This window comes from Centruroides vittatus, unplaced genomic scaffold (genome assembly GCF_030686945.1).
Source record: "Centruroides vittatus isolate TY-2023 unplaced genomic scaffold, ASM3068694v2 contig_5, whole genome shotgun sequence".
Lineage (NCBI taxonomy): Eukaryota > Metazoa > Arthropoda > Arachnida > Scorpiones > Buthidae > Centruroides > Centruroides vittatus.
This window is the reverse complement of record NW_027122286.1, coordinates 3,680,739-3,708,640: the sequence shown is the minus strand read 5'-3', so window position 1 is coordinate 3,708,640 and position 27,902 is coordinate 3,680,739. Positions and strand designations below refer to the sequence as shown.

Genomic DNA, 27,902 nt, shown 5'->3' with positions numbered 1-27,902 from the left:
GTTATACACTGATGATAGATTCAGCCTTGTCACAGTCCATAATAAAGGACTAAAATTCAAATACTGAATTCAATTTACCTTCTTGGTATCTAAATACTCTAAATATACACAAACTCAAACATTATAACTGCTAAAACAAATATGAATATTAAACAATTATTACTTCAAATCAGACTCAACAAATACTCATTATTTGTCAACAACATATAGATTTCACTAAAGAACATTGCTATTGGTGTAAATCCAGTGACTTTTCCTTGCTCCATCTGTTAAAGGACTGTGAAGCATTAGAAAAATATCGTCAATAATATGAAATTACTGAAACAACTCATATGAACCAAAACTTAAACTAAAGAGCTAGGCTAGGTAACCTAGCAATAAACCAAACGTATAAAATAAACAACTTTTTTATTCAAATTACTAACAAGCTAAAATGTTATGTAACTAATTGAAAAATATTGTTAATTAAGTACCTTATTAATCAAAATATATTATGTATTTTCATAAATAATGTCATAAAATTTATTTAATTCTACTGTTGTACTTAAAGAACTGTACAAAAGAATAACAGTAAAATACTACATGTAAACTTACAGGTAGTTATAAAATTAACCCCCTGTAACAAGGTTCGCCTTAGAACAAATAAAGATTATTAATATAATATTTTTATGATACTTACTTTGTAACTTTAAATATCCTTAAAAGACGTAAGGCTCGAAGTACAGAGAGTCCAAAAGAACCGTCTCTAAGACTAGACCAAACAACTTCAAATATACTTCCTAAAATAACCTATATAATTTTAAAATAAGATTAAATAAGATACTAATGGAATAAGATCATTTATCATAATTATACAAAATTATTTTATTATAAGATAAAATAAAATAATTTATTACCAGCATAGTCTTAAACAAACAGTCTGTTTATAAAGTACAGTCTGTATGTAATTGATTTTTATAATTTTTTAATAAGCCTATAAAATACAGTTCCTTAATAATGTTTGATTCCATAATATAAACTGAACAATGCTGATGCTAAAAAACAAATTCTTAAGGAGTCCACAGATTGCTTTTATTTATGAATAAAACATTTCACAGGATATTTGCTCCAATCATCAAATTCCCTCATTTTACAGAATAGAATAGCATTTTTCTAAAACCATGTTTAAGAAAAATTTTTTAAAATTAAACATAAATTTGATTGTCAAAATAAACAATGCATTAAGAGTAAGAAATAAAAAATAAAAATATATGAAATAAATAAAAGTTATAAGCATTATAAGCAAACCTGTGGTATAATTCATAAATTTGATGATCAATAAGAGAATTATTCCAAATAATGGATTGATTGGTTAAAAACTTCTTAAACTATGGACTCACTTGCTATGTATAATAATTGATCTAATTTCAGATAGATGCAGCCTTAAACAATATCAAAAAGTCATTAAATTCATGCATAGATGTTTTTCATATGAAGTTGTTATACTATATTTACTCTTTTTTATTTTATTTTGCTTACTTTTATTTATTTTTAGTTGACTTTATTGTATTTTATTTTTACTTTTTGTTTTCCATTTCTAAAAATATATCACTTATTTTATTTAATTAGATAAGCCATTCTGACAATGAACTGACATTTAAATTTAAAAAAAAAAACAAAAACAGTTCTAGAAAAATGCTGTTCTATTTTGTATGGTGAGATCTAATCTGTGGACATCTTAAAAATCTGTTTTTCAGCATCAGTTCTCTGATTCTATAATGTATCTTTTTTCCTTCTACAAAATTAACGTTGTTCATGGCAATCAAACTTACCCAGAGTTAACTATAAACCGTGGAGTACTCCAAGGCAAGTGTTATTTGAAATGTAGATCCATTTCATATCTGGTAATTATTATAAAATTGTTTTCTTTAAATAGTCTCTTTGATAGTTATTTATAAAAAAATTCTTAACTTTGAAAGTACTCTAAAAAGTTGGTATGTCAAAAACAAATATTTTAATTATGGATTTAAAAAATGATATATTGTTATTTTTTCTCTTCTTAACAATTCAATTTTATTAATGCTGACTTTTGTCTTTTCTTAATAATAAAATAAAATGTTAAAGTAAATTGAAATTATTTTGATATTTACTTTTAATACACATAACAATAAAATCAAGATGAAGATTTACTAAAATATTTGCAATACTAAATAAATATTAAAAAAACCTCAAAATTAAGATTCCAAGTTTTGTTTGTCTGCCTGAAGAATGCAAATATTGAAGTTATTTTTTATTTTGCAAACACAGTTTGTAAATGTCAATAAAAATGAATGCATCTTATATAACTGAATGAATAATTCATTCAACTAATAAAATGAAATATAAAATGTCTTAAAAACTCTGAACAGTTGTTTAAACTAACAATCTAAAGCAGTGATTCTCAAACTTTTTCGATCCACCGCCCCCTTTGTTCCATAAAGTTATACCCAACGCCCCTCGTGTGTGAAAGGATTGGAAATATTCTTAGAAAAACTTTTCTATGAATCTCACACTTTGTGCCCTTACCGTACATTGTTCTCGACATCTGGAAACCATTAAATGCAATGTTTCCTCTTATCCATTTGACAGAGGAAAGGGAACTTTTACCTTTGATCACCGTTCAGTACCCTGCCTCCAGCACCCCCCTAAATTTACTCACCGCCCACAAGGGGGCATTATCGCCCACTTTGAGAAACACTGATCTAAAGAATATTAAACAAGTGTATGCTTTAAAACTAGTTTAACTTTTTTACTTAATAAAACAGTATGTAATACTAATGAAAGTTTAGAATTATGTAAATGATAATGTGATAATTTTATTAACATCCTTAAATAAAGGATGTTAATAAAATAAAGGAATGACATTTTCAAAAAAAAAATCAGAATCTATAAAAGATTTTGCCTCAAATTCCAAAGATAAAACAAAAAACAATTTATGACCTTAAAAATATTTTTATGCTGCTATATAATTTTTCAGTAAATCAATGAAAAACATATTTTATCTTGATGTTATTAATTTCTTATAATTTATAAAACAAAAATAACTTTCATACTCACAACACAATCAAATCTGTTGAAAGACGATTCAAAATAGAGGCGTGGCCCCAGGGCATATACTTTCATAAACATTTCAAAGATGAAAAGTCCCAAAAATACAAATTCTGCATAGTCTGAAATCATATAGAAAACTGCTATTGAAAAGAACAAATACTTCCAAAATTTTAAAAATAAATATAACTTGAAAAAATGTGAACAAAATAATTATTTAACTAATTACAATCATAATACAGGGAGTCCTCATTTTTAATGTGGATAACCATGACCAAATACTTACCACTTTAAGTGAATCTATGTAAAGCAAGGATATAAATTCATAGAATATCATATGAAAAATATTTAATTGGGACTTCAATAAAGCAAAACCAAATGAAAAATGTGAAAGAAATCTTTTTTATCCCTATTTACACATATGTAAAAATATTTATTATTAATATAATTGAATATCAGAAATTATTTATAAATATTATTTATAACTAAATTTTAGAAAGGCATGATTGTGTTTCATCATTTTCACTGACTGCTGAGCTTTGATATACAAAAAAATGGATCTAAAATATGCTGTTTCCTCCGGTTTATTTTTTCATCTAATATCAGGCCTCGGAATGCCATTTTCCCTCCAAAAAAGTGAGAAAAGTGAGTTGAAATACAGAAACAGTGAGTATAAAGTGAGTGCAATAGTGACAAAACAAAGTGAAAACATGGAAGGGAAACTTAGCAAAATAGCAGTAAAAGTTATTGTTTTTTCTTTTTATTCTGTTATGGTTAAATATATTTTAAAAATTTCTGTATATACTGTAATACAGTAGCCACTCATTATATCATGGTTTCAGATATATCGCACTTTTTGGTCCTCCAAATTTTAAAAGCACTTGCGTCAATAAATTTTAGATTACCAATTGCCACTGAATTTCTATATGCAACGAAATACAGTATATTATACAGTATATTATAAATATGGCTGCAAATTTACAAGGTGTTCTGAGTATGTTGTACAGTATATTATTTCTACCCTTGTCCTTGAACTACCACTGAAGGTGAAACAATAAGTTCATCAAGATCTAAATATGCAAAACAGATGGGCATATATTGTCATTTATTGTCATTTGTTTCCTTTTGATATTAAATATTGTTTATTTATTAGTTTTAAGTACCATCTCCTCATTTACAAGTTTCTGTGAATTTGAAATTTCACACCTTTATGTGAATTGACGGTATTGGGTCAATTCACTTAAAGGTGTGAAATTTTGAATTCACTGCATAATGTGTAAGGAAAAGATTTCTTTAATTCTGAATGGAAAACTTTTATACATTAGTAATGTTGCCACCTTTACAAAATCGCTGACCTGGACGGTAGGTCAGGATTGTTCGAACAGAAGTTCCTGACACATGTGCAATGTCATTTTACAATGCAAAGAATAACATGCATGCTGGTTCTAAATCAGTTACAGTTAGGGACTAGGGACTTGCGTAGGAGTAACATACAAGCAATAAAAAAAATTTTAAAAAATTAAAACGTGGAGAGGCAGGTTGCGCGTCACACGTCAGCATAAATAGAGTAACATGGCAGAATGGAGGATGAGTTTCAGTGAGTGCAAGGTCTTTCGTTGTTCAAATTGTGTAAATTTATAACAATATTTGCAAGAACTTTGTTTCATCGTAATTTCACAATTTCTACGAAATTCCTGGACAAAATTAATAGTCCACCCAGACAGTGAGTCAATTCCCGGACTGTCTGAGTGAAAACCGGACGGGTGGTAACACTATACACTAGTAACTTTTTGCTTTTTAGAGAATGTTTATTCTTTGTAATTTTATAAGTTTTGATGGTTCTTTTATATGTTCTATATTTATTTTTTAAAATTTTCAATTACAGCATTTATAATTTTTATTGAAAAACATAATGTTAAGGTTAATCATATTAGTCATTGTAAACTGCGCTTTAGTCAGTCGCTATCTGTTTATTTTGTGTGTCCGATCGTCAAAGAACCATTCAGGATCGAGTTACGTATATACAAGCTAAGTGTTTGTTTATCGTCTGGTCAATGTACACTTCCGTTTGTCAATTGTTCACGATAGGAGGCGTCTTTTTCGTGTAAGATCCAAGTCAGATGTATGTGAGTTAATAAATGTTCTTGTTGCCTTTGCCTCACCCTGTTTTTGATTCGTTCGCAGTTATAGGAAATCACCACACATAAATTACACGAATTTTTAATAAGCAATTTATCGTGAAATATAGTACTGTATAATAAAATAGTAACTGATATTTTGTTTTTATATAGACAGTATTTATCTTTAAATGTCACTGTTAAAGAAACAATGCTAAATGGGTGTTGGTGGTATCGATGTTTATGTAAACATAAATTAATATGAGATAAGTTAGTTTTTCAACACTGAACTTTATTCTTGGTTATTTTATATCAAATACACTTGCTAATGAAAGAATAGAGGATAGAGATTGCATAGCATGTATAATCCATTTAGTATAAGCCCAGAATTTTTAGTACTCTGTTATATCGTGCTTTTTCTTTGTCTCCTGACAAGTGCAATATAGCAAGAAGCTACTGTATTTCCAATAAACCATGAATACTTAAAAAGTCTTTGGCATCTGTAAATAATCAGTAATGAAAAATGTTCTTTCATTCTGATTATTCAGGATGTTTTCAGCTTCCTTCTTTTTTGGTTCCTCTTCCTTTTGAACACTTTTAGCACTAACAAGCATTACATATGCTGCACACATTTAATGAAAATAATACTTACTATGTGAAGTAATTATACTTGTAGTCAATTTAAACATATATTTAGGAATATATAGATGTGATTAAACGTTAAAAATATGCTATGAAATCATTAAAATAAATTTATTCTATTTAACTCATGTTTATGAAATTATTTAAAGACAAATAAAATAAGAAATATTCTTGTAAATTACAACTCCATAACCCAATTTTTAATTAAAATCAAATGATCTGCCAAATTATTGGGCTATAACAAGAATAATTAAATGGTCAGAAATGAAATAATTTGTCTAGAGGTAGGAGGTTATGCCACTATATCATGTTAATTTTAATAATTATAATATATTTTAAATTTAGAAGCGACAGCAGTGTTGTCAGCTTGAGAGATTAATCCCTCGGCATAGTGTATTTTCTCCTACAAAGGGATTTTCTTAGAAAACAGCCAAAAACATAGGGATGTTTAAAATACTTATTTTTAATCCCCTTAGATAGAAATGCAACTCTGAAGAACCAGATTTTGGCTAATAATGACAATATGGCATGAGTACATAACTTTACTCAATATTGGCTTCTGAATTTGTAATGAGAGGTATTTTTTTAAGTGCATGGAAGACCTTTTACATATGTGAAAGGAATTTTTGTTTCCTATAACCTAACAACACTAAGCGAAAGTTGTGGTTTTGAGTCCCACTCAGGGCCGAGTATTTTCTTCCAGAAAATTCTAGTCAGATTAGTCCAATAATTCGGCAGATTGTTTGCTTTAAAATTATTTTTGATTGGTCCCACATCTTAATCAAGCATGTGAAAATGACGAAAAAAGTGAGAAAAGTGAGAAAATGACCTGAAAGGTAAGAAAAATGAGGATACTTCAAGAAAGTGAGTACAAGTGAGAAAAGTGAGTGACTCCAAGACCTGAATATTGTTTTATTACAAGATAATAAGTCTTATAATCCCACACTCAAATTTTTTTGCTCATTTATAAACTGGATCACTTTTAAGAAAATAATTGACAATTTTGTCACACTTTGCAAATGTGTCATGTAAACCCATTTTCGATTAAAATCGGAGTCGCACCAGAAAAACTTATAAAACACCTGAGGAAAACTCTAGAAGTGGGCCGAAAATGTTTGTGTTATGTTTTTAAGTAGTAACTGCAAAGCTATACAAGGTTAGTACAACGTATTTGTAAACCCATTTTCATTGGGAATTTTATCCAAGTCCATATGCAAGTCCTTCGATTTCTTCAATTGTATGCTTATACAGGTATCCCTTGCTTAATGCAGTTTTGCTTAATGCAGGATTTGATTAACACACAAAACTAATTGTGGCAATCTCTTTATATATGGAGAAGAAGTTTCAATTTACTTGGCTTTACCAGCTGTCTTTACTTAAGATAGACACTGTATTTTGATTAACATAATTTTTATATATGCAGTAGGATCATGGGATTAATTAACTGTGTTAATCAAGGGATGCCTGTATTATATATTATAATATATAATATACTCTGCTATTATATTATGTTCTAGACCGTACAAAGCACATTTCCTTTTAGGAACTCCATCATCAATTTTGCTATGCTTCATTGATATAATTTTACTAAGCAAATCAGAAAATGAAACAGTAAAACCAACCAAAACCAAAACAATGAAGGCATGTGCAATAATGCATCTTGTGTACGATGATATAAATCAATGTGCTCATAGAACATGTGATGCAAGAGGAAGTTACCATCCTCTGGGGAAACCTTGTAAGTGTGGGAAATTTTTAAGTGGTGTTACACAATTTTTTGACCACATAACTACAAGGACTCAGACGATAAATACTCATTAAATCAGGACCCCTGTAATACATTAGATGAAACTGGAAGTTTAGAATCCTTTAAAAACAAAGCTTAAAATCTTTATTAAAAAATATTTGAACTGCAATGATAAAAGTGATGTTAGAAAATCTATTTTTAAGCATAAATTATTTGAAAAAAATTTGATTTATGTGAAATAGTTAATTTATTAAACTTAGCATTAAAGATAAAAATTTGTATTGAAAAAACTTTAAAATAAACAATAAAACAGCAAATTTGTAAAATAATAACTTAAAATTATGCAAATAAATATTAGCTTATTTTCCTGTCTACAGTTAAACAGTTTAAACACAACTAAACTGAAAATTCAATTAATTTACAGTAATATCTTTTTGTTAATTTTTAAATGTTAATATTTTTCAATAAAATGTTATTTTATATAATTTAATAAATCTAAAATCATCTTCCTAAAATTTTGAGCATTAGTCAACATTTCATATTGTTTTATTTTTGTTTTCTTTTGTGAATAAATGGATCATAAGACATAAAAACTTCAAATAACTAAATATGTATTTAATCTCAATTATTTTATTAACAAAAATGTTTTATATAAAAAAATTAAAAAATAAAAGAGAACAGGTTCCTATTTTCCCTTATTGTATTTTTGTTCTAGAAAAAGTATTTGGTTAAAGTTTAATTCATAATTCTATCTAAAACAGCCTGTAAGTTAAATTAATAAATATAAAGTATAGAATTCTGTAAATATTTAAAAGTAAAATGAATCAGATAAAAATAACTTTACTCACATAAAAATTCTGTCAGCCATTCAGGCTGATTATAATGTTCAACAGCAACACACACTGTGTTTAGAAAGACAAGTACAATAACACTCCAATAAAAACTTTGCAATTTAATAATGTGGCGGATAAAAAACCTAAAATAAAAACAGTGTAGTTATAGTATGTAACTGATTAATATTTAGTAATGAATAATCATAGTAAATCATATTTAGATACAGTAAGCATCCTAATTACAAATATCCTAATTAATGAACAAAAACTCTGGTCCTGACCAATTCCCTACATAACATGTAATTTCCATCCAAAATAATATAACATCCTAAGTAACAAACTCATTCTTCTCTCAAGAGTTTCTCACATTGCAAGAAATTAATGACATCATTTCCCAAAAGTCATTAGGTGGCACTGTGTATTACACAGAAGACATCATGTAACAGTTTTTTTTTTTTTTTTTTAACTATTTTTAACTGTCATTTACTCTAAAAACAATGTGTCTAGAGTTAACCCTGATGTCATATTCTCTGCATTTTGGCTTTCTGTGATAGGCAGTGAAACTTCACATGAATCTTTCCTTCTGAAATTCATCATACATTCAGATCACCGCAGCTGTAACAGTTTTTCCCCTACATTCATTCATTAAGATTAGTATACTGCAATACATATTCCATGTATTGCATGTACATGGTATATGCTTTGTACAATATGAGGTAATTTAACTATAGCATATGCCAGTTAAATTACCTTATATGTGTTAGACTGGATGTTGCTTTTCAGAGACTAGGAAAACTGGTTAGACTCACGTAACTGGTTAGGTGACAAAGGAACAAAGATTGCACGAAAGATAACACTGACTTGACTTGCAGAAGATCAGAACTGAAAAGGGGACAGTAAAAAGCAGTCACCGTCACCAACAGTTCCAGAGAGGTCAACAATGCCACTAACCTTTTATTACGTAACGTAAAAAAATATTTACAAACATCACTATGGCACAATGCATTGCACATATTGATGTCATACAATATTTAACAATAACTCCAATCACTGATTCCAACAATACGGCCAAACACAATCGCCAGCAGCAGTACCAGGAATCAGCATAAGCATCTTTCTATTGCAAAGAAATTAGAAACTCTGAAAGATGTTGACAACGGTTGAAAGAAAAATAAGATAGTCCAGAAATTTGCAATTTCCAAATTAAGCTTGTCAGCAATCATTGCAGGTTGTGTGAAAATTGAAAAAAAATGTTTTCCAGATCAAAAAAATGGACCAGGTCAATTCAAATCATTTGTGTGCTAAGATTTTTGACTAGATATTAATGATTGGGAATGATTGGTGCTTTGAGCTCAAGAGATCCTTGTATGTGGAGAAACTGCTCATATCATCATCTGAAACCAATAGAGCATATCTTGTAAGCACTTGAAAAGAAATTGAGTTGAAGCTGCAAAGGTTTCCGCATCTGAATTGTTCCTCAAATTTAATTCAAATTTGGCTTTGGAAAACTACTTAATATTTCAAATTTTTATATGAAAAAAAAATATATAGATGATAAGAAGCATAGAATTAATTTTTTGTTGTTGTTACCTTATTATTTTTTAATGCTAAAATCAATCAGTATATTATGTGCAGATAAAAGCCAACTTTTTGCTTATTAATAGTTTCATATAATCTAGATCCTATAAACACTAAATCTTTTAAATTTGAAATTCTACAATTCCAACTGCTATGAACAAAAACTTCATTTATATGTATTTTCTTAGCACAATATTGCAATTGAGAACATATCACACAGGGAACACTTCCAGAGGAAAAGGTTGGTTTATTGGTGTGAACAGATATGCATTATGGGCTTAACACCCCTCTTCAGTCCTATTATTACATATTTACATAATTATCAGCAAATTGAACACAGGTTTATAAATTTACAGAATATATTGAAAAATTAGGATATGCATACAATGGTTTATACAATAAAATTTAATTACCTGAGATAGTGACAGTTAAACTGACATGACTCGTAGGAAGGTATACACGTAGTTGAAAAAGGGAAAAAAGAGCCAAAAGTCTTTGGCTCCACTTATATATATATATTAGGGTAGTATAACATGTGCTAAAATAAAAGGGAGAACTTAAATCTGAAAATCTTAAATCATTTTAACCTCTCATATCGTGTCTATGTTCTCTGTACATCTCATCAAAATTATTTCACAGCAAACCCTACAGGTATTCTGTTGTTATTATTTTTTTTTAAATTCTACCTCTTAATATATACTTAATTTCAGATTTAAGTTTCCCCCTTTTTATTTCAGCACATGTTATACTACCCTAATATGTATATCAGTGGAGCCAAAGACTTTTAGCTCTTTTTTTCCTTTTTCAACTACGTGTATACCTTCCTACGAGTCATGTCAGTTTAACTGTCACTATCTCAGGTAATTAAATTTTATTGTATAAACCATTGTACGCGTATCCTAATTTTTCAATACATTCTGTAAATTTATAAACCTGTGTTCAATTTGCTGATAAATATGTAAATATGTAATAATAGGACTGAAGAGGGGTGTTAAGCCCATAATGCATATCTGTTCACACCAATAAACCAACCTTTTCCTCTGAAAGTGTTCCCTGTGTGATATGTTCTCAACGGCAACACTGTGCTAAGAAAATACATATAATAGAAAACAACAAGCAACCAAAATTTAAAAAAACTTCATTCATTATCTGAAAACATTTAGACTTTATTAAAGTAATTGTAAAATATTATAATCAAATATAATGTTATTTTTCTAATCTACTGACAGATAAATGGCTATCATTTTATACTTTTCAAAATAGAATATTAATTTAATCAGTTGTTTAATGTTATCATCACTTTCTATTTATCTACATGTTAAAATTGTCTCTTCTCTTTTAATCTGAATGACAGATATTTTGCTTTGTGGCAATTCCTTATTTTGTTTTCTTAATACAGAACAAAACACAAAATTTATTATAAAAAAATACATCTTAAACTACCTAAATCTTTTCTCTCCTTGCCAAAATGCTTTACATGCTCCTTTATTTTTTACTTTTGCTTTAAAATAGGAAGCCCTTGCAAACCCTGAAAAAATAAATAAATAAAAATCAAATAAATATATTAAAACTATTATTATGATTATTTTGTTATAGTTTCAGTATCATTAAACTGCATTAAGAACATAACAATGCAATAAATCAAAAAATTTATTAAATAATATACATAAATTTAATATATAAACAATTTTTAGTCTTTTGTGAACAGTGTTTATAAAAATTGTTAAATAAATAATTCAAATGCTTTTAATGACAATAAATTGTCTAAAAATAAATGCTTGATTATTAAATGAAGCAGATATAAAATTAATTTATTGAAATAGTTTTCACTTGAAACTTCAATATTTACATTCTGATAAAAAATATATACAGGGTGCAGCACCAAATTCCAGACAAAATTCAATTTCAAATTCCTGCTGTTCTATACCTCCAGTAGATGTGTTTGGCATTTAAATAGCTTTACACATGTACTAAACCATCATAACCTCGAAACAGTCGCAATGTTAAAACCAAGTACAGAGTATAACCGAAGAGCCACGATTATCGAAAATGTTCGCACTGGGTGCTCGGCGACAGAAATCATTCAGTTCTATGGGTACCCGAGATCAAATGTGTATGATGTCATTGCAAAGTACAATGAGTCAGAGAAGTCCAACAAAGGTTTTATAACACTGGCGAGGAAAACTCACTCAAAGGAGCGTGTTGTCAGGATGCCCGAAATCATTCAACGGGCTCAGAGGCTGATTTTTGAGGATTCAGGTCAGTCAATACGAAAATTGTCGTCAGTTGTTGGTGTGAGAGAGAGAACTATGCATAGAATCGTTGAGGTGGACCTCCGCTACAAGTCTTACACAATTAAAGTGAGACAGATGCTTTCCGAAGCTGCCAGGACAACGTCGACATGTTTTGGTCAAAAGAATTCTGGCCTCCCAACAGCCCACATTTGAACCCTTTGGACTTCTATGTATGGAGCGTAGTTGAAAGGGTCACAAACAAGTCCAGACATTCAAACGTCGCACCATTGAGAGCCACTATTGAAGCGGCATTCGCCGATACGGACTGTGACACTTTAAAGTGCGTCTGTGCACGCTTCAGACCACGAATGGAGGCAATCATTCAAGCAGGAGGGGGATATATTGAGTAAATGTATTCTTTACAGCCTTACAAACAATGTGGTTAAAAAAATTTGTAAACCTTTTCATTTTTGCAACAAAAATTATGTTTGGAAAAAATGTGTAATTTGTCTGGATTTTGGTGCCACATCCTGTAATTATTATTGTCACTATTCAGAATTTAATTAATTTCTTTCAAGAGATCTTCATTTTTACTATTTATGCATTTATGATCCACTGAAATGAAAATTTATTTTACAGTAAAAGTAATCTAAGAATCTGGAAAAAAATTATTTTAAGATATTATAAATTATAAATAATTATAATAATTAGGGTAATTCTAGACTACAAGTTTTAATCAATATTTTACCTAAGATTCAGTATTCTCCATATTTACAGATGCATTCCTGTAAGTAACTTATTATATTTTCAGATTATATATTCTTAAAAGTGCTTATTACATTAAATAATTCATAATATATTGCCTATTTAAGAACATTTATAGCATGCATGCAAAAATTCATCTAAATCTATAGATTTAAATACAATTTTTTTTTTCATTCAGAGATATTATCTAAATTTCTGATTTCAATATATATTCTGACTGAAAAAAATCAATAAGATATAACAACAAATTCCTATAACACATTTATTTAGTTGATATCATCATTCAAATTTTGAAAACACTGGGATTCTTTTAATGTGATATTCACAGTTTTGTAGACTACAAATTGATAGTAGTCTGGAATAATACATTTAATAATATAGAATCTTAATTCTAAATATTTTAAATTTGTTCAAGGACATAGCTGAGCATAATTATTTTTTAAAATAAAACAAATTTCAAAAAAATTCAATTTAATCTGGCAGCGATTTGTCATATTTAAATTAGAATTTTTAAATTCTTGAATCATATATTTATATTAAATATTTAATTCGGTAACAATTTTTTTCATTTTAAAATTTGTTGTAAAAATTTATAATTATAATATTAATATGTCATATATATATATGAAATATAAATCTTAAAATGGAAAACAGTTATACATAAATTTATATACATATATTTTTCTAATCTGAATATTTCATAAAAGAAATAAATTTTATGATGAATGAACACAAAAATATTATAGTATAGTTTATTAATTTTTATCTTTTTACAAAGCTACAAAGAACCAAATAACAAGCACAAAAAAAAAAATAATAATAATAATTTGGAGAGGTTCCAACGTTACATTTTCATTCACGTTGAACGGGCATCCTCAGGTTAACTAATCCCACAACTGTTGAAGCAACGGGGGATTGCCATAATGTGTGAAAAGAGGGGTTACATAAGAAGGAAAGGAGGAGGGGAGAGGTGAGTAAGTTTACAGTGAAGGAAGTAGAAATCTTTCTTCAAACTGTAAACGTACCTCTCCCCTCCCTCTCTCCTTCTTATGCAACTCCCCTTTTCACACATGTACAGCAATCCCCCGTTGCTTCAACAGTTGCAGAATTAGTTAGCCTGAGGATGGCCGTTCAACATGGACAAAAAGGTTAGCACTTCCCAATTTACTTTTTAAATAAATAATTTTCAAAAATTCAAAAAATATAAAAGCAATAAATGAATGCATTTTTGAAATATCTAGATTTAAAACTGATGATACTAATCATAAAATATTTCTAGCAAATATTTCTAAAAAAATCACAACATAAAAACTGAACACACCACAAAAAACCTAAGTTCTGTCCAGTAATATGAAATTAAAAGAATCACAAATGTTTCAACCTCCTTCTGAGATCTGCTTCAGGTTTAAAGCTAATTGTTCTATAAGGAACATCTGCAAAATTAGAATTTATATCAATAAATTCAAATTCTGAGCCAATACCCAAAAAACTGTCAAACATACACATACACAACACACATTAAAAAATATAAAATATTTACTAATCTTTAGTAATATTATTTGAAAAATACCACTTAAATTTAGAATAAGTTAAATTCTGCAATTATTTGGCTAGTTCAATTAGTTTACTTGTTCAAGTCCATGCACCAACTGACTACCTGGTTCTATTTTGATCTTTCACACTTCCATGTTAACTTCATGGAAAATTTTCATTTGTATAATGCCTTCACATAAAACAACAATTTATATATAAGCCATGTATTGTCAGTTAAAACATGCTTTAAAATAGTTTTATTTAATTACTTTGTTTGTTTGTATTTACTGCATTTAAATACTAGAAGAACTTTATCCCTGACTAAAGCACAGCAATAGCTTGCAAATTCATATTAGATCACTAGGGGGGGTGCAAAATTAAAACAACTTTTCATTCTGCATAAGCAGTGAATTTTTACCTTTGTACTAAAACTTCCTTAACTTACATTAGGGGAAGGCAGACGGCAGCTAGTATCAGACAAGCATTGTTTCTAACATTTGCTGCAAGTGGCAGAACCTGTGAAGATACCAGCATGTTGGGTGAGTAAAGAAAGTTCAGATTCCCACCATTTTTAGTCAATCAGTAGTGTTGTTGACACATGGCAGAAAATTTGGTAGTTTTAAATAGTGTTTTGAGTGAACGAAGATGACTTCTGGTTGTCATAGCTTGCCTGAAAATGATAAGTTGTTTTTTTTGTTTATTGTTGAAAACAACATTTATTGTTCTTTAACTTGTAGGCCAGAAATCTCCTTAAGCTTACTAATATGTATGTGGTAACTGATGTTTTGTTCTATGATGTTTCAGCTTGTATTGGATAGATATGTTGTGTGTTGTATCGGACAACAATGTTGCAGTTTGTATGAGACAGAGGTGTTACAGGTTGTATCAAAAACAGTTTAAAATTGATAAGAATTATATTCTCACAGAATGTTTTTGTTTTACGAGACAATGTGGGTAAACTATGGCAGAATAAAGGAAAGAATCTATGCAGCTAAAAGAAAACTGCTGGGGAAAATTGTCCACAGAAAGAGAAGCAAAGAAAGAAAACAGTAAATAGGCCTAAATCAGTTCAAGAAAAGAGAGAAGACCAAAAGACTCACTGCATCATCTGTGGTGAAACCTTTGGAAAAGACTGGATTCGGTGTAGGGTTTGTAAAGGTTGGGCTCACAAAAATTGTGCTGATCTTGAAGGAAACAAATATTTTTATGAATGTGATGTTTGTATTACTAAAAAAAAATAAACACAAAATTAAAAAAATTGTTAAATTTTCAGACTGATAATTTTTTAATTTTTCTCATTTATACCACTTTCTTCTCATGTATTAACTCATTCTCATGTGTAGAGGATCATCCTCTACACACTTTACATTGAACACCTAAAGTGGTTTGAAGCCTTGTATATTTACAAATTCAACAATATATGCATCAACTGCAAAGAGGAATTAAATCTCTCTGTGGCATGGCAAGTGCTCGTAAATAAAGAGCTGTAAATTCTCCTCAATACTACATATCTAGTGCGCATGCCTTGTAGAACTTCATGGAGTTTTGCGTATTTGTATTTCAAGTAATATTCGATCTTAACAACATTTTAACGGAAATTCATCGCGGCCTGAAGAAGAACCTTGGAAAGTTTGAAAAGTTCGTCAAATCTAGTTTTTCATTCTTTGGATGATTAAATACTCACCGGTAACAGGTTTTTAGAGGTATGTAATTAAATATAATAACTGTAAAAAGTGTAAAAAAATGATTAATATTTTTATCTTAGAAAAATGAGTTTTAACAGGTGTTTTTATAAGACAATGAAGTTTTGTATGGAATGTAATCTGGACCAATTAAGCTGTAAAATTTTTTTATAATATAGGAAAAGCTTAGGTGTCTGGTACTAGACAACCTTTCCCTATAAAAGTTTTTTTATGCAAGGTATAATATACTAATGTATCTAGGTTAATGTATATATGGTCAATTTTTGAGAAAAATAGAAAAAGATCGATATTCAAAAAAATTTACAAGAGCTTCACCATTTTGAATGTTGGGTAGCACATGCTCATTTGTTTACATTATTACAATGCAAAATTTTCCCATTGACTTAACATGGGGATGACCTTTGACCCCAATATCTCTCATTTTAGAACAAATACTATTAATAGTAAATAAAATAATTATGTATGACTATTCAAATAAATTTAAAGAAATAACTTTAAAAAAATATCAGATTTTTTCTCAAAAACTTTAAAATTAGAATGCAATGAATCAGAAGATATAAAATATATTTACACAATAGTCAATTCAAACATTAATATCAAATGTATTGTGATGAAATCTGACCAATTAAGAAACAGAATCTTCTCGGCTTTTAATAAGTCTAAACAAAACAAAGAATTAAGAGAATGGCAAAATATAAATATCTCAGTCAACTTCGTTAAAAATTCTCGCAAAAGAAGAAAACCTTTTACCATACTATAACAACCTTAAAAACCAAGGAATACAATTAAAATTACGTGATGACTATTTAATAATAAATCATCAAAAAATTACCTTTAGTTATACACAAAATCAACTAGTTTATGCTGAAGATTTTTTACCATATACTCCAGTGAAAAAATCAAATAACATAAGTCATACAGAAAAAGAAAGTAAACATAATAACTATCAAAATTTTACAAAAAAACTTAATTTAAATATAACTAATTGGAACTGTCGAGGCTTAAAAAACAAAATAGCAAGTAATGATTTTCTGCAAATTATAGATAACTCTGACATATTGGGACAAACAGAAACATGGATAATCTTTCCAACTGATGAAATAATAAAAAATAAAGAAGCATATACTATCATATCATCACCCACTCAGAAACCAGAAGGCCCCTGTCAACCTTACGAAAGCCTATGCTTAATTTTAAAGAAAGATATATTCAACAGTAACAGTAACAGTACAGTAAAATATATTCAAAAATCTACTAATAATATAATAATCATGCTGCAAATTACTAATATAGATATGAAGTAGTTAGATAAAAAATTAATCATAATCATGCTGGTAGATCATACTGACTTATTAAATGAAATATTTAATCAACTAAAAAGGTGGAAAAGTATCATCCCACATATATTAATAATAGGAGATTTTAACTCTCGCATTGCTCAGATAACAGATTCAGAATATAGAGGACCAAATTCTTTAACAGAGAATAAACAGGAATCAAAACATAAAAAACATAATAAACTGGGTCTTCAACTACTAAAATTAATTCACCAATTGCAACTCTATTTTATATGGACGACTGAAAAATGATTACCCAGCAGAATTCACCTGAAATTACAAATACAAGCAGTTCAGTTATAGACTTAATGATATGTTCCAAGAGGTTGACGGACTTGTGTGTTGATATTCAAGTTTTAAACTGTAATCTGGCTGATCATTTTCCAATTAAAATTTGCCTTGAAGTCACAAATAATTAAATACATAAAATTAAATCTCTATCTCATCAAGTAATAAGTTACAACTATCAAAAATTTCAGTTACAAATTAGTGATTAAATTAAAAATATATCTAAAATTTCACTAGAAAACGGAATAGAAATATATTTCCAATTGGAAGAAATAATAAAAGAATTCATAAATATAAAAATGATAAAGAATTAAAAAAAATCTATTATTTTGAAAAGCCCTGGTATGATTTTAATTGCTATATCTTAAAACTGAAGAAAAATAAAGCTTTAATGCAATTTAGAAAAATATCTACAGAAACATATTTAATTAACTATAAGAAAAATAAAACAATATATTATAATTTATTAAAATCCAAAAAAATAAAATATTTTAAAAATTTACAGCAACAATTATCTATAAAGCAAAATGATGTTCCCTTTTGGTCAACAATACAAAGTTTTCGAACAAAAGGTATCGAGGATCAGTTATTTATAGACTTTTCAACTTGGTCATTATACTTCAAAAGATTTGCAACATTAATACTATTGAGTTGTTTGAAAAGTAATTTTGTTTTTTTTTCATGGGAAAAAACAATTTTCTTTTAATATATAAATATTTTATTGAATTATATATTGACCATTTTGGTCAAATACCTGTTGCCATAGCATGATTCCACATTCATAAAAGTTTTGAACTTTGCTTACAAAAAACTGATTCAAGTGATTTTTGACATCCTCATTTAAAGTAAATGTTTTACTGTTTAAAAAATTTTGTAAAGTCCGGAACAAGTAATAGTCCAAGGGTTCCGGATCTGGCAAATATGGTGGGTGTGGTAGTACATCCCATCCAAGCTGTAACAGTTTCTGACAAGTTACCAAACTTGTGTGAGATCTGGCATTATCATGGTGAAACCACATCTTTTCTGTTGATCAATTCTGGCTTTTTCTATTTGATGATATCACTCAATTTGTCCATTTGATGGCATACACTTTCAAATCAATTGTGGAATTGTCTGGTAGAAACTCAAAAAAAAAAAATTAAAAAAAAATTTCCATAAGATTCCACCAAAGACAGCATCTCTTTCTTTAAGAATTTCTGGAACCCATATATTGAGCTTTGAAACAAAACCAAGTCATTTCAAGTGATCATAAACAGTTCAATTTGACAAATTTAATCTCTTAGCAATTTCTCATGTTGTTATTCGGCAGTTTGCTTCAATCAATGCCTTTATTTTGTCTTCATTAGCTTCAACTGACCTTCCAGGACGTGGTGCATCTTCAATATCAAAATTGACAAAATGAAATTTTATAAACCAGTTTTGACACGGTCATTCTGTCAACACATCTTCTCCAAACATGCCAAACAATTTTTTTTTCTCAAACAGCATTTTTTTTGGCAATAAAAAAGCAAAATATGGCAAAAATGCTGCTTTCAATTTTCCATATTTGATAAGACACCAAATAAAAACAATTGCACAGAATCAAAGAAAATTTTTTACAAATAAGCCTTGAAATGTCAGCTGTCAAAGTATATAATGACAATATGGTTTAAAAAAAAACTGGAAAGTAAAAATACAACTAATTCCACCAGTGGTAAAAAAACGAAATTACTTTCTGAACAACCCAATACATCTTCTATAGAGATTCAGACTGCTGAAAATGAAATTTTGGACTCTTCAATTACTTATGAAAAATTAGATGTTTCTATCAACAAAATGAAACCAAAAACTTCACCAGGTATCAACTTAATCGCCATTAAATTTTTAAAACTGCTACCATCCTTAGGAAAGCAAGCCTTGCTTAGTTTATTCAATTCATTCTATACTTCATCAAGTTTCCCAGAATCTTGGAATGCAGTCAAATTATTCATGTTTTATAAAAAAGATGACAGAAAAGATCCAGGAAACTACCATCTGATAGCACTACTACTAACAATAAGAAAATGTTTTACTACAATATTAGCAATGCGGTTTCAACAATGGATAATGGAACAAAATTTGAACTCTAAATTTCAATTTGCATTTATTAAAACTGAAGGATCTGAAATGGCAATATTTTTTCTTAACAATAATAGTCAAAATTCATATATTTAAAAAACACACAAAAATATACTCAGGTTTTATTGATATCACAAAAGCATTCGATTCTGTTCACATCATTAGTAAATAAACTGAAAATATATGGTTCTGGAAAAAATTTTCTGATGCAATACTGAATCTATTCTCTTCATACAGAATTAATATTGTCCATGATAAGCAATTGTTCCTGGATTTTACAATACACCGAGGTATACTACAGGGAGAACCTTAATCGCCTTATTTATTTAATTTTTACATAAACGAAATGGACAAATTGTTTTTAATTGACACTGACAGTATCCAGTTTTCAGGAAGAACGTTTCACTATATTCTATATGCAGACGACTTATACTACTAGCTCCAAACAAAAATAGCTCTACAACACAAAATCAATACAGTAAATAATTATTTGAATTTCTTATATCTAACAATTAATGTAATTAAGTCTAAAATAGAGTATATAAAGTAAATAAAGTCATATTTAGAAACAACATAAAATTATCAAATCAGGAAAAATCATTCTTGTTAAATGGTCAACCTCTCATGTTAGTAAATGACCTAAAATATTTAGGAGTAACATTAAATTGGAATTGTAATTTTCAACAATGGAAAAATTTAACTACCAAAACAAATACTTTAATAAATAATGCTATTTATTTATGTTCATCATTAAAAATCTCTAATTTGAAATTAAACATGAAACTTTTCAATTCTCTAATAATCCCATCAATATATTATACCAGCCCTATATGGGCATTGGATTTGTTATATGATTTAGAAAAATTTTGTAATTTTTCTATGCAAATTGTTTAAACTAGAAAAAAAAACTGTTCCAGGCTATGCAATATGAAGTGAAACAAATAGATACCAATTATTTCTGTTCTACTTAAACAGATTAATCAAATTCTATTATAGTGTGGCCGTGCACCTTATTTTGTATATTGTAGTATATATTATTCTTAGTATTTATTCCATTTTCTTCCTCTTCGTTAGTTCTTCGTTAGGAAGACGGAAGTTTTTCCTAAAAACTTCTGTCTTCCCTAACCCTTCCCTGTTCAAATGGTAGTGACCTAATTAAAAGACAAAGAAAAGATGGTAGCCTGAGGGCTAAGTGTAGGACAAGAGGTCACTTTTCGACTGGGACGTTGGAGAGATAGGACGTGTTGTGAAAGCCTCCAGGTCGTTCTGGCATCGACTGGAGAACAAAGGAGATGACAAGCCTAAGCTGGCTTTCGAGAGAAAATCCGAAATATATCCCGATATAGAAACCTCGAGAAGCTTATTGAGAGAATCGGATAGACGTCCATAATCAACAACCTGAAAAGTTAATAATCTAGCAAGCGCCACCATCACCCCAAGATCGCCGACACTTTGGCTACCCATTCTTTTCTATCATCATATATCCAACTATCCTATTGTCTATCTTTTCTTCTCTCTTTTTTTTATTTGTATAAGTAATTTTAAGTATTTAGTCGTAGTTCTTTATTTTTGTATCACGGTGAATGTTCTTTTGTCGCAAGGTTGCTTGACGATTCTACCCGAGTATCTGCAGGAATTATATGTAGAAAAGGTTAATAGAGAAAGAACGAGGAGTGTCGAAATTGTAAAAGAATCCTGTAAAGTAAATAAACACGGGTGACAAGAACATATATGTGTGTTATATTCTCTTGTTGAATCACTCACCACGTGCATATCCTACAATAGATTGAAAAACACAAATGAAGACAATATTAGATTTCTACACCAAATTATGATAAAGCAGAATGATGACTCAAGAAATAATAATAAATGTTTGGCAAAATAAATTTAATAAATTATTGCAATCATTTGGTATTTCAAGTAAATTATGAGATAATACAGAAGCAGACTGGAATTATGGATATACATTAATGATGGAATCTGCTTCCTTACAATCTATAATTAAGAACCAAAACCTCTTAACTCAATCTTTTTACCATCCATGGTATATCAATACAAAACTGAATATTATCGGGCTATAAATGGCTATAATATTATTATATTAATTTATAATAATCATACCATATTGAGGTCATCTAGTATTTGATGATAGAAAAGTTGATTTGAAAAAAATAAAAAAAGTGATATTACAAGATTATTACTAACAGCATAATAAATCTACTTATCTGAAAAAATAACAGAGAAAAAAAAACAAAACTAAGTGCTAATACAGTAGAAGCTACATATAGTCAACACTATGGCAGTATGGTCAGAGAATATTAAAAAGATTAGAAGACAGACATTTGAAAGAAAGATACTGAGAATCTTTTGGATGGCAAAAATACTAAGAAATATATATTAGAAGCAATAAGTGAAAAATTAAATCTAATAATAGTGATATAAAAGTAATAATAGCATTTAAGAAAGAAATATAATTTCTTGTAAGACTATACATTTACACGAGTCTTTCTCCTTCAGTCCCTTCACACACTATTCAGAGGCAATAACAAGTCTTCGGCAGAACTAACCTTTTATTGTAGGCTACTGTCCACCATCCAAGACTCGTGTAAATGTATAGTCTTACAAGAAATTATATTTCTTTCTTAATTGTGAATTCATCCCGGCAAATATTTAATGTAATTATTATTTTTAAGAATACGTATGCTACCACTAGAGGACTCTATAACTGTTTTACATTGGATGATAGAACAGTAGCCTACAATAAAAGGTCAGTTCCGCCGAAGACTTGTTATTGCCTCTGAATAGTGTGTGAAGGGACTGAAGGAGAAAGACTCGTGTAAATGTATAGTCTTACAAGAAATTATATTTCTTTCTTAATTGTGAATTCGTCCCGGCAAATATTTAATGTAAGAATAGCATAGTTGCCAACCATCAGCAGTTGGCACTGATTAGTAGCATTTTCTGTGCTCAGTCAGTGGACAGACTGCTCTTCCTTTTGTCAGCATTTTTAAAGAATTTGATATTATCATATACTGTAAACACTTCAGTTAATGATCTAACACCTATATGTGCACCAAAGACATTGTATGTATTTTTATTATGAATGACTGAAACAAACTAGAAAGGCATTCTCAGAGTCATTCACTTGGGAAAGAACCAAGATTGATATTTTTATATATGTATGTTGGTATACATATAGTGATAGTGTGCGAAAGAAATGGCGTACCCAGGGGTGTTGCCAATAAGAAAGGGGGTGATAAAGAGGGTGAGAGAAGGATGGGGGGGAAGGGAATGCGGTGGGAGAGAAAAAGGGGAGAAAAAAGAGAACAGTAGAGCGATACGCAGGGACCAATTGGATGAGATCCTGAAAATAAAGAGTGGTGCGAGCAGTACAAATAAGCGTGTAGTAGACAGAGAAGTACGCTCTGAAAAGTAACAGTTGTACAGTAAAAACACAGATGTCTGCCCACTAAAAAATAGGATTGATAAGCGGGGGCAGATTGGAGGAGGACACAAAGGGGCTAGCCCTTATAATGTAAGTAGTAATAAGTCCGACAACTAAATTATCGTTCTGTGTCCGTTGTAAAGGTTCATTAATGGAAGATGCTTACAGAAGTTTTTTAGTCCATGGAAGATCCGTGTTGAGGAGAGGAGAACACTGAAGTTGCAAGGCCAGTGATGACCTTCCGCTTGCACTACGTTACGCAGATTTCCGTAGGAGGTGTACTTAGGGCAGGTGAATAAAACGTGGAATGGATCCTCTTCTTCTACGATGTTACAATTGCACTTACCGTTTCCTTTCTTGAGGAAACGATTAAGGTACGCCCGGAAGTTCCCGTGCGCTGTCATAAGCTGAGTGATGGCATGGTTAGTGTGGAAGAAGGATAAGTTAAGACGTATGTATACATTGACGTTGGTATACATATAAGGATTTTGGCTCAAACATGATAATTTTAAATAGCAAATATGATAAATTGGATCTTCAAGTCTAGCAATCTTAATGTAATCTCATTGGCAGTTAAATCAATCATGGCAGATTCATCAGCAGAAGGAAACAAGTTACTTTTACAGTTAGATTAAATTATTGAGCAGTGCTACAGTTTCTCCACCCAAAATGAAGAAACATCTAATTCCTAACTTAAGAATACACAGACTTAAGCTTTTATAAGCCCTAGGCACTTTTTAATTTTTTAAATATAAACTTTTTCTTTTATTTTTAAAAATTATTTCTGAATTCAAAACAGTACAAGATTTATTGCTGCTGCAAAAGGAGCAGAATTTATTATTATGCTTTCCTAATACAAATATTGCTCTTAGAATGTAGGCTACAGTACAAATCAATCTTAGATCAAAGATCTAAGATTGGCTTGAACAAAGAAAGGATCTAATTCTGAAAGAGAACAATATTTTTCAGCATTAAATTGCATTAAAATAATTTAAGATCTAATCTGTCTCAAACAAAATTATCATATTTATCTGTACTTTCCATAGAAAGGAAAATATTACAACAGTTGCCAGTTGAGGAAATTATTAGATTTTGCAAACAAAAAGTATAGAAAAGTCTACATAAAATAAACTGACTGAACAAAACTTTAATGTTTTACTTTAATTTTCATAACTTCTATTTTCTCAATTTTTAATTTTGTAGGTTCTTAACTTTTCACAGGCCCTAAGCACTGTTCCTAAAGTGCATAACAGATAAGACAGCCCTGTACACAGGCCATATGGTTTGAACATTCTCAAAAAAAGAATTTTACAAAGCCTTACTATTTTACAAAGATTACAAATCTTTGTAAAATAGTAAGGCCGATGATGATTTTACCACACAGCATTGCAGGACCTCCCCTGCATTGCCATGTGGCAAAAGGAAAAGATGTTTAGTATGGTAAGAAAAAGACAGAGATAAGAAATAAATAACCAGAAAAATTATTGTCCTTAATAATTGCAGTGAAAGTCAATAAACTGACTGCAACTGTCATGAGTACATTGTACCATAACAAAAGAAATTATTAACAAAGCAAAACATTGCACAAAGGCATGTAACAGGCACTCATCACGCAATATCAAGATTCATGACACATCAAGATGGAATACATCATAAATCTAGGTGCATATCCCATAAAAATATTTGACCTTTTTTAAATTGTAATGTTAAAGAGTATAAAGCTATTGCCATACTCCTGACAATGTTTATGGCAATAGCTTTATAAGATATCATATACAGAAATAACATTAAATTTTGTTTATTAAAGATGACAATACAAGCATTGTGCAATATCAATGTTAATTAATAAAGAATTCTTTTGCTTTTTATGCTGTCAGCATTTTTATTCAAAAATCAGCAGTTTCCTACCAACATCCCATCTATTCCCCATTCTGAAAATTGATAAGTATGTAATAGTGATTAGTTATTGAAATCACATTCTAAAACATGAAAGCTTATAAAAAAAACAAACATTAGAAGAAATCTGCAAAAAGAAAAATAGAAGAAAACAGAAAATTAAGTGGATTATAAACATTAAATTAGACAAAATTAGATATTAGAAATCAAAACAATCAAAGAAATAGTAATAGCATTAGGATGTAAAGCATCCACAATAGATGGACTTATCAACAGTTTTGAAGAAAATAAAGATAAAACTAAGAAACATCAATAGAATTAATAAGTTTAGATACAATAAAAGATTGAGTTGCATAATGAACAAACTAGAACCATACAAAAACTTGAAGATAGTGTACAAAAGAGCACTTAATATTTATAACCTGTTAAGAAATGATAAAGCCAAATTTAAAAAGGAAGAACGATCTGGAATGGTACTGGAGTGTATTTTACAGAGAGATAATATGAAAATAATTGACTATTGCTATCATTGTCACTGGATTTATCCAGCTCTTCATCAATAAGTTTGCACAATTCATTTTCATTATAATTACACAAAATATCTAACTTTACTCACATATACTGAATAAACATGCTCAGAATAATCTTGTAGAATACAGCCACAAAACTCTAAATCAAACACACTACACATGGTTCTAAAGAACTAATTACATTTCAAATTTCTAAGGACATAATGCCATTTTATGGCCACCAGACAAACTAGGAGACACAGAATTTGTCTTTGGCATGCAAGAAATGTAAATTTAAGTTTTAAACCTAGAAATATCTTGATATATCAAAAAACATAATATTATAGTCGCCACAGTTTTAAAAAGAATTCACAGAACATAATATTATGGTTACCATAAGATAAGTGTTAATCACCAAAATGCAGATCTATGCATTATGTAATGACAGAATGATTTGTAAAATAATATTCTTTAAATTCACTTTTGGTTCTATCACTTTGTATACTAAGTTATATTCATTGGTTAGTCTTTAGCATAACACATTAAATTATACTATTTTAAGAAATTTTATTGATGTTTCAAAGCTAAAAAACTTTGTCTTTACATTCGAGTAGCCTATATATGAATACATTTGTCAGTAATTAAAGAATGTCAAAAATCATTCTTATTATTATAATTATATTTTTTAACAATGATTTAAAAGAATTGCAATTTAATAAGAATGTACAGTACTTGTAAATTTCAAATTTTGCAAGGGACCATAAAATGACACTTGTGATAAATTTGTGAACTTTGACATGTATTATTCTTCTACTCTCAATGCACAAAACTACTTCTGCTCTGCTAATTCTTTCTTACTTGTTCCAGTGAAGAGCAAGTAAGGGAGAATGGTCAAACTAGTTCAATGTTTTGCTCAGTATCACAGTAATACAGGAAAGTAATAGAAGAAACAAATATAAAGAATTGGAGAGCAGAAGAAAAAATTTGGAGAGAAAGAATGAAAAAATTAACACAGAAAATGTTAATACAAAAAATTTTTGTGACAGGACACACAATAAGAATTTGTCAGTAAACCAACAAAAAGTTTACTTTTGATGTAAAGATATATGTTTTATATTAGATTGCTACATTGCTGAAAGGACCCATAGCTGGAGGGGACTATGAGGTGGCTAAGCTCCCTCACAGCTTAAATAGTATATATACTATTTAATGCAGTATATATGCAGTATATATAATATAAGTTTTTGCTTTCATCACATAAACTTAGGCAACTGTTACTTTTTTACACTTGGACTGTAGCTTAATAGGCCTGTTGAATGGTAAAGAGAAAAATACAAATCACAATTTTTTTGGCTTGTCCCTCTAACTCTTCAATGACTTATTCTTGGCTACAGGACTGCTGAAAGATAACAATGTCACAAATCATCGAGCAGAGGACTTTAAAGAGATTTTATATTCCTATTTGTCTCCAAAAAAATTGTAAGTTTATAATATTGATAAATAATCTAAAAACAGTAATGGCCAACTTTGCCAACTTTAGAATAACTAAAAGACAGAAATAAATGTGTTATTAGGAGACCAAAAGTTAAAATTTATAAGCACTAAATATCTTAACAATGAAATTAAGAAAAGAAAGCTTTAAAATTGTAACATTCAAAATTTAATATTCATTTTACAATACAAAATTATTTTAAAATGTTTTCAGTTGATGTTACTTTTAGTGAGAACATTATGGTCTCTCAAAATTCAGCAACTTGGATCCAAAGAGCAACTACATAAAAAGCACAAAGTCTGGTGATGCCTTCCCCTCAACAACTGACAAATTAATTTGATGCTAGCTTCATCTAATGACAAAAATTCATAAGTTTAACAAGTTTTCATTCCCCTATCAGTACTACTACAAGTACAAAACATACCAAATATCAGTTTCTAGTTTGAAGATAATTTTGACATCCTTAGCACAGTTATGAATATACAATATAAAATATTGTATATCCATCTAACTGTGCTAAGGATGTCAAAATTATCTTCAAACTAGAAAACTGATAGTTGGTATGCTTAACAGTAGTATGTACTGATATGGGAATGCAATCTTGTTAAGCTTATACAAGT

At 29.2% G+C, this 27,902-nt stretch overlaps 1 protein-coding gene across 16 annotated transcripts in view; it reads right to left on the bottom strand.

The window, feature by feature from the left end:
* Positions 1-27,902, bottom strand: part of LOC136978245 (voltage-dependent calcium channel type A subunit alpha-1-like) — a 637,477-nt gene that overhangs the window by 407,875 nt on the left and 201,700 nt on the right. For all 16 annotated transcript variants that reach the window (XM_067273927.1, XM_067273930.1, XM_067273917.1 and 13 more), the window contains 4 exons: positions 11,427-11,511; positions 8,421-8,548; positions 3,076-3,188; positions 680-789 (listed from right to left, as the gene is read on the bottom strand). In XM_067273927.1, coding sequence (XP_067130028.1) covers positions 680-789; positions 3,076-3,188; positions 8,421-8,548; positions 11,427-11,511 — 436 coding nt within the window. The remainder of the gene's footprint in view (positions 1-679; positions 790-3,075; positions 3,189-8,420; positions 8,549-11,426; positions 11,512-27,902) is intronic.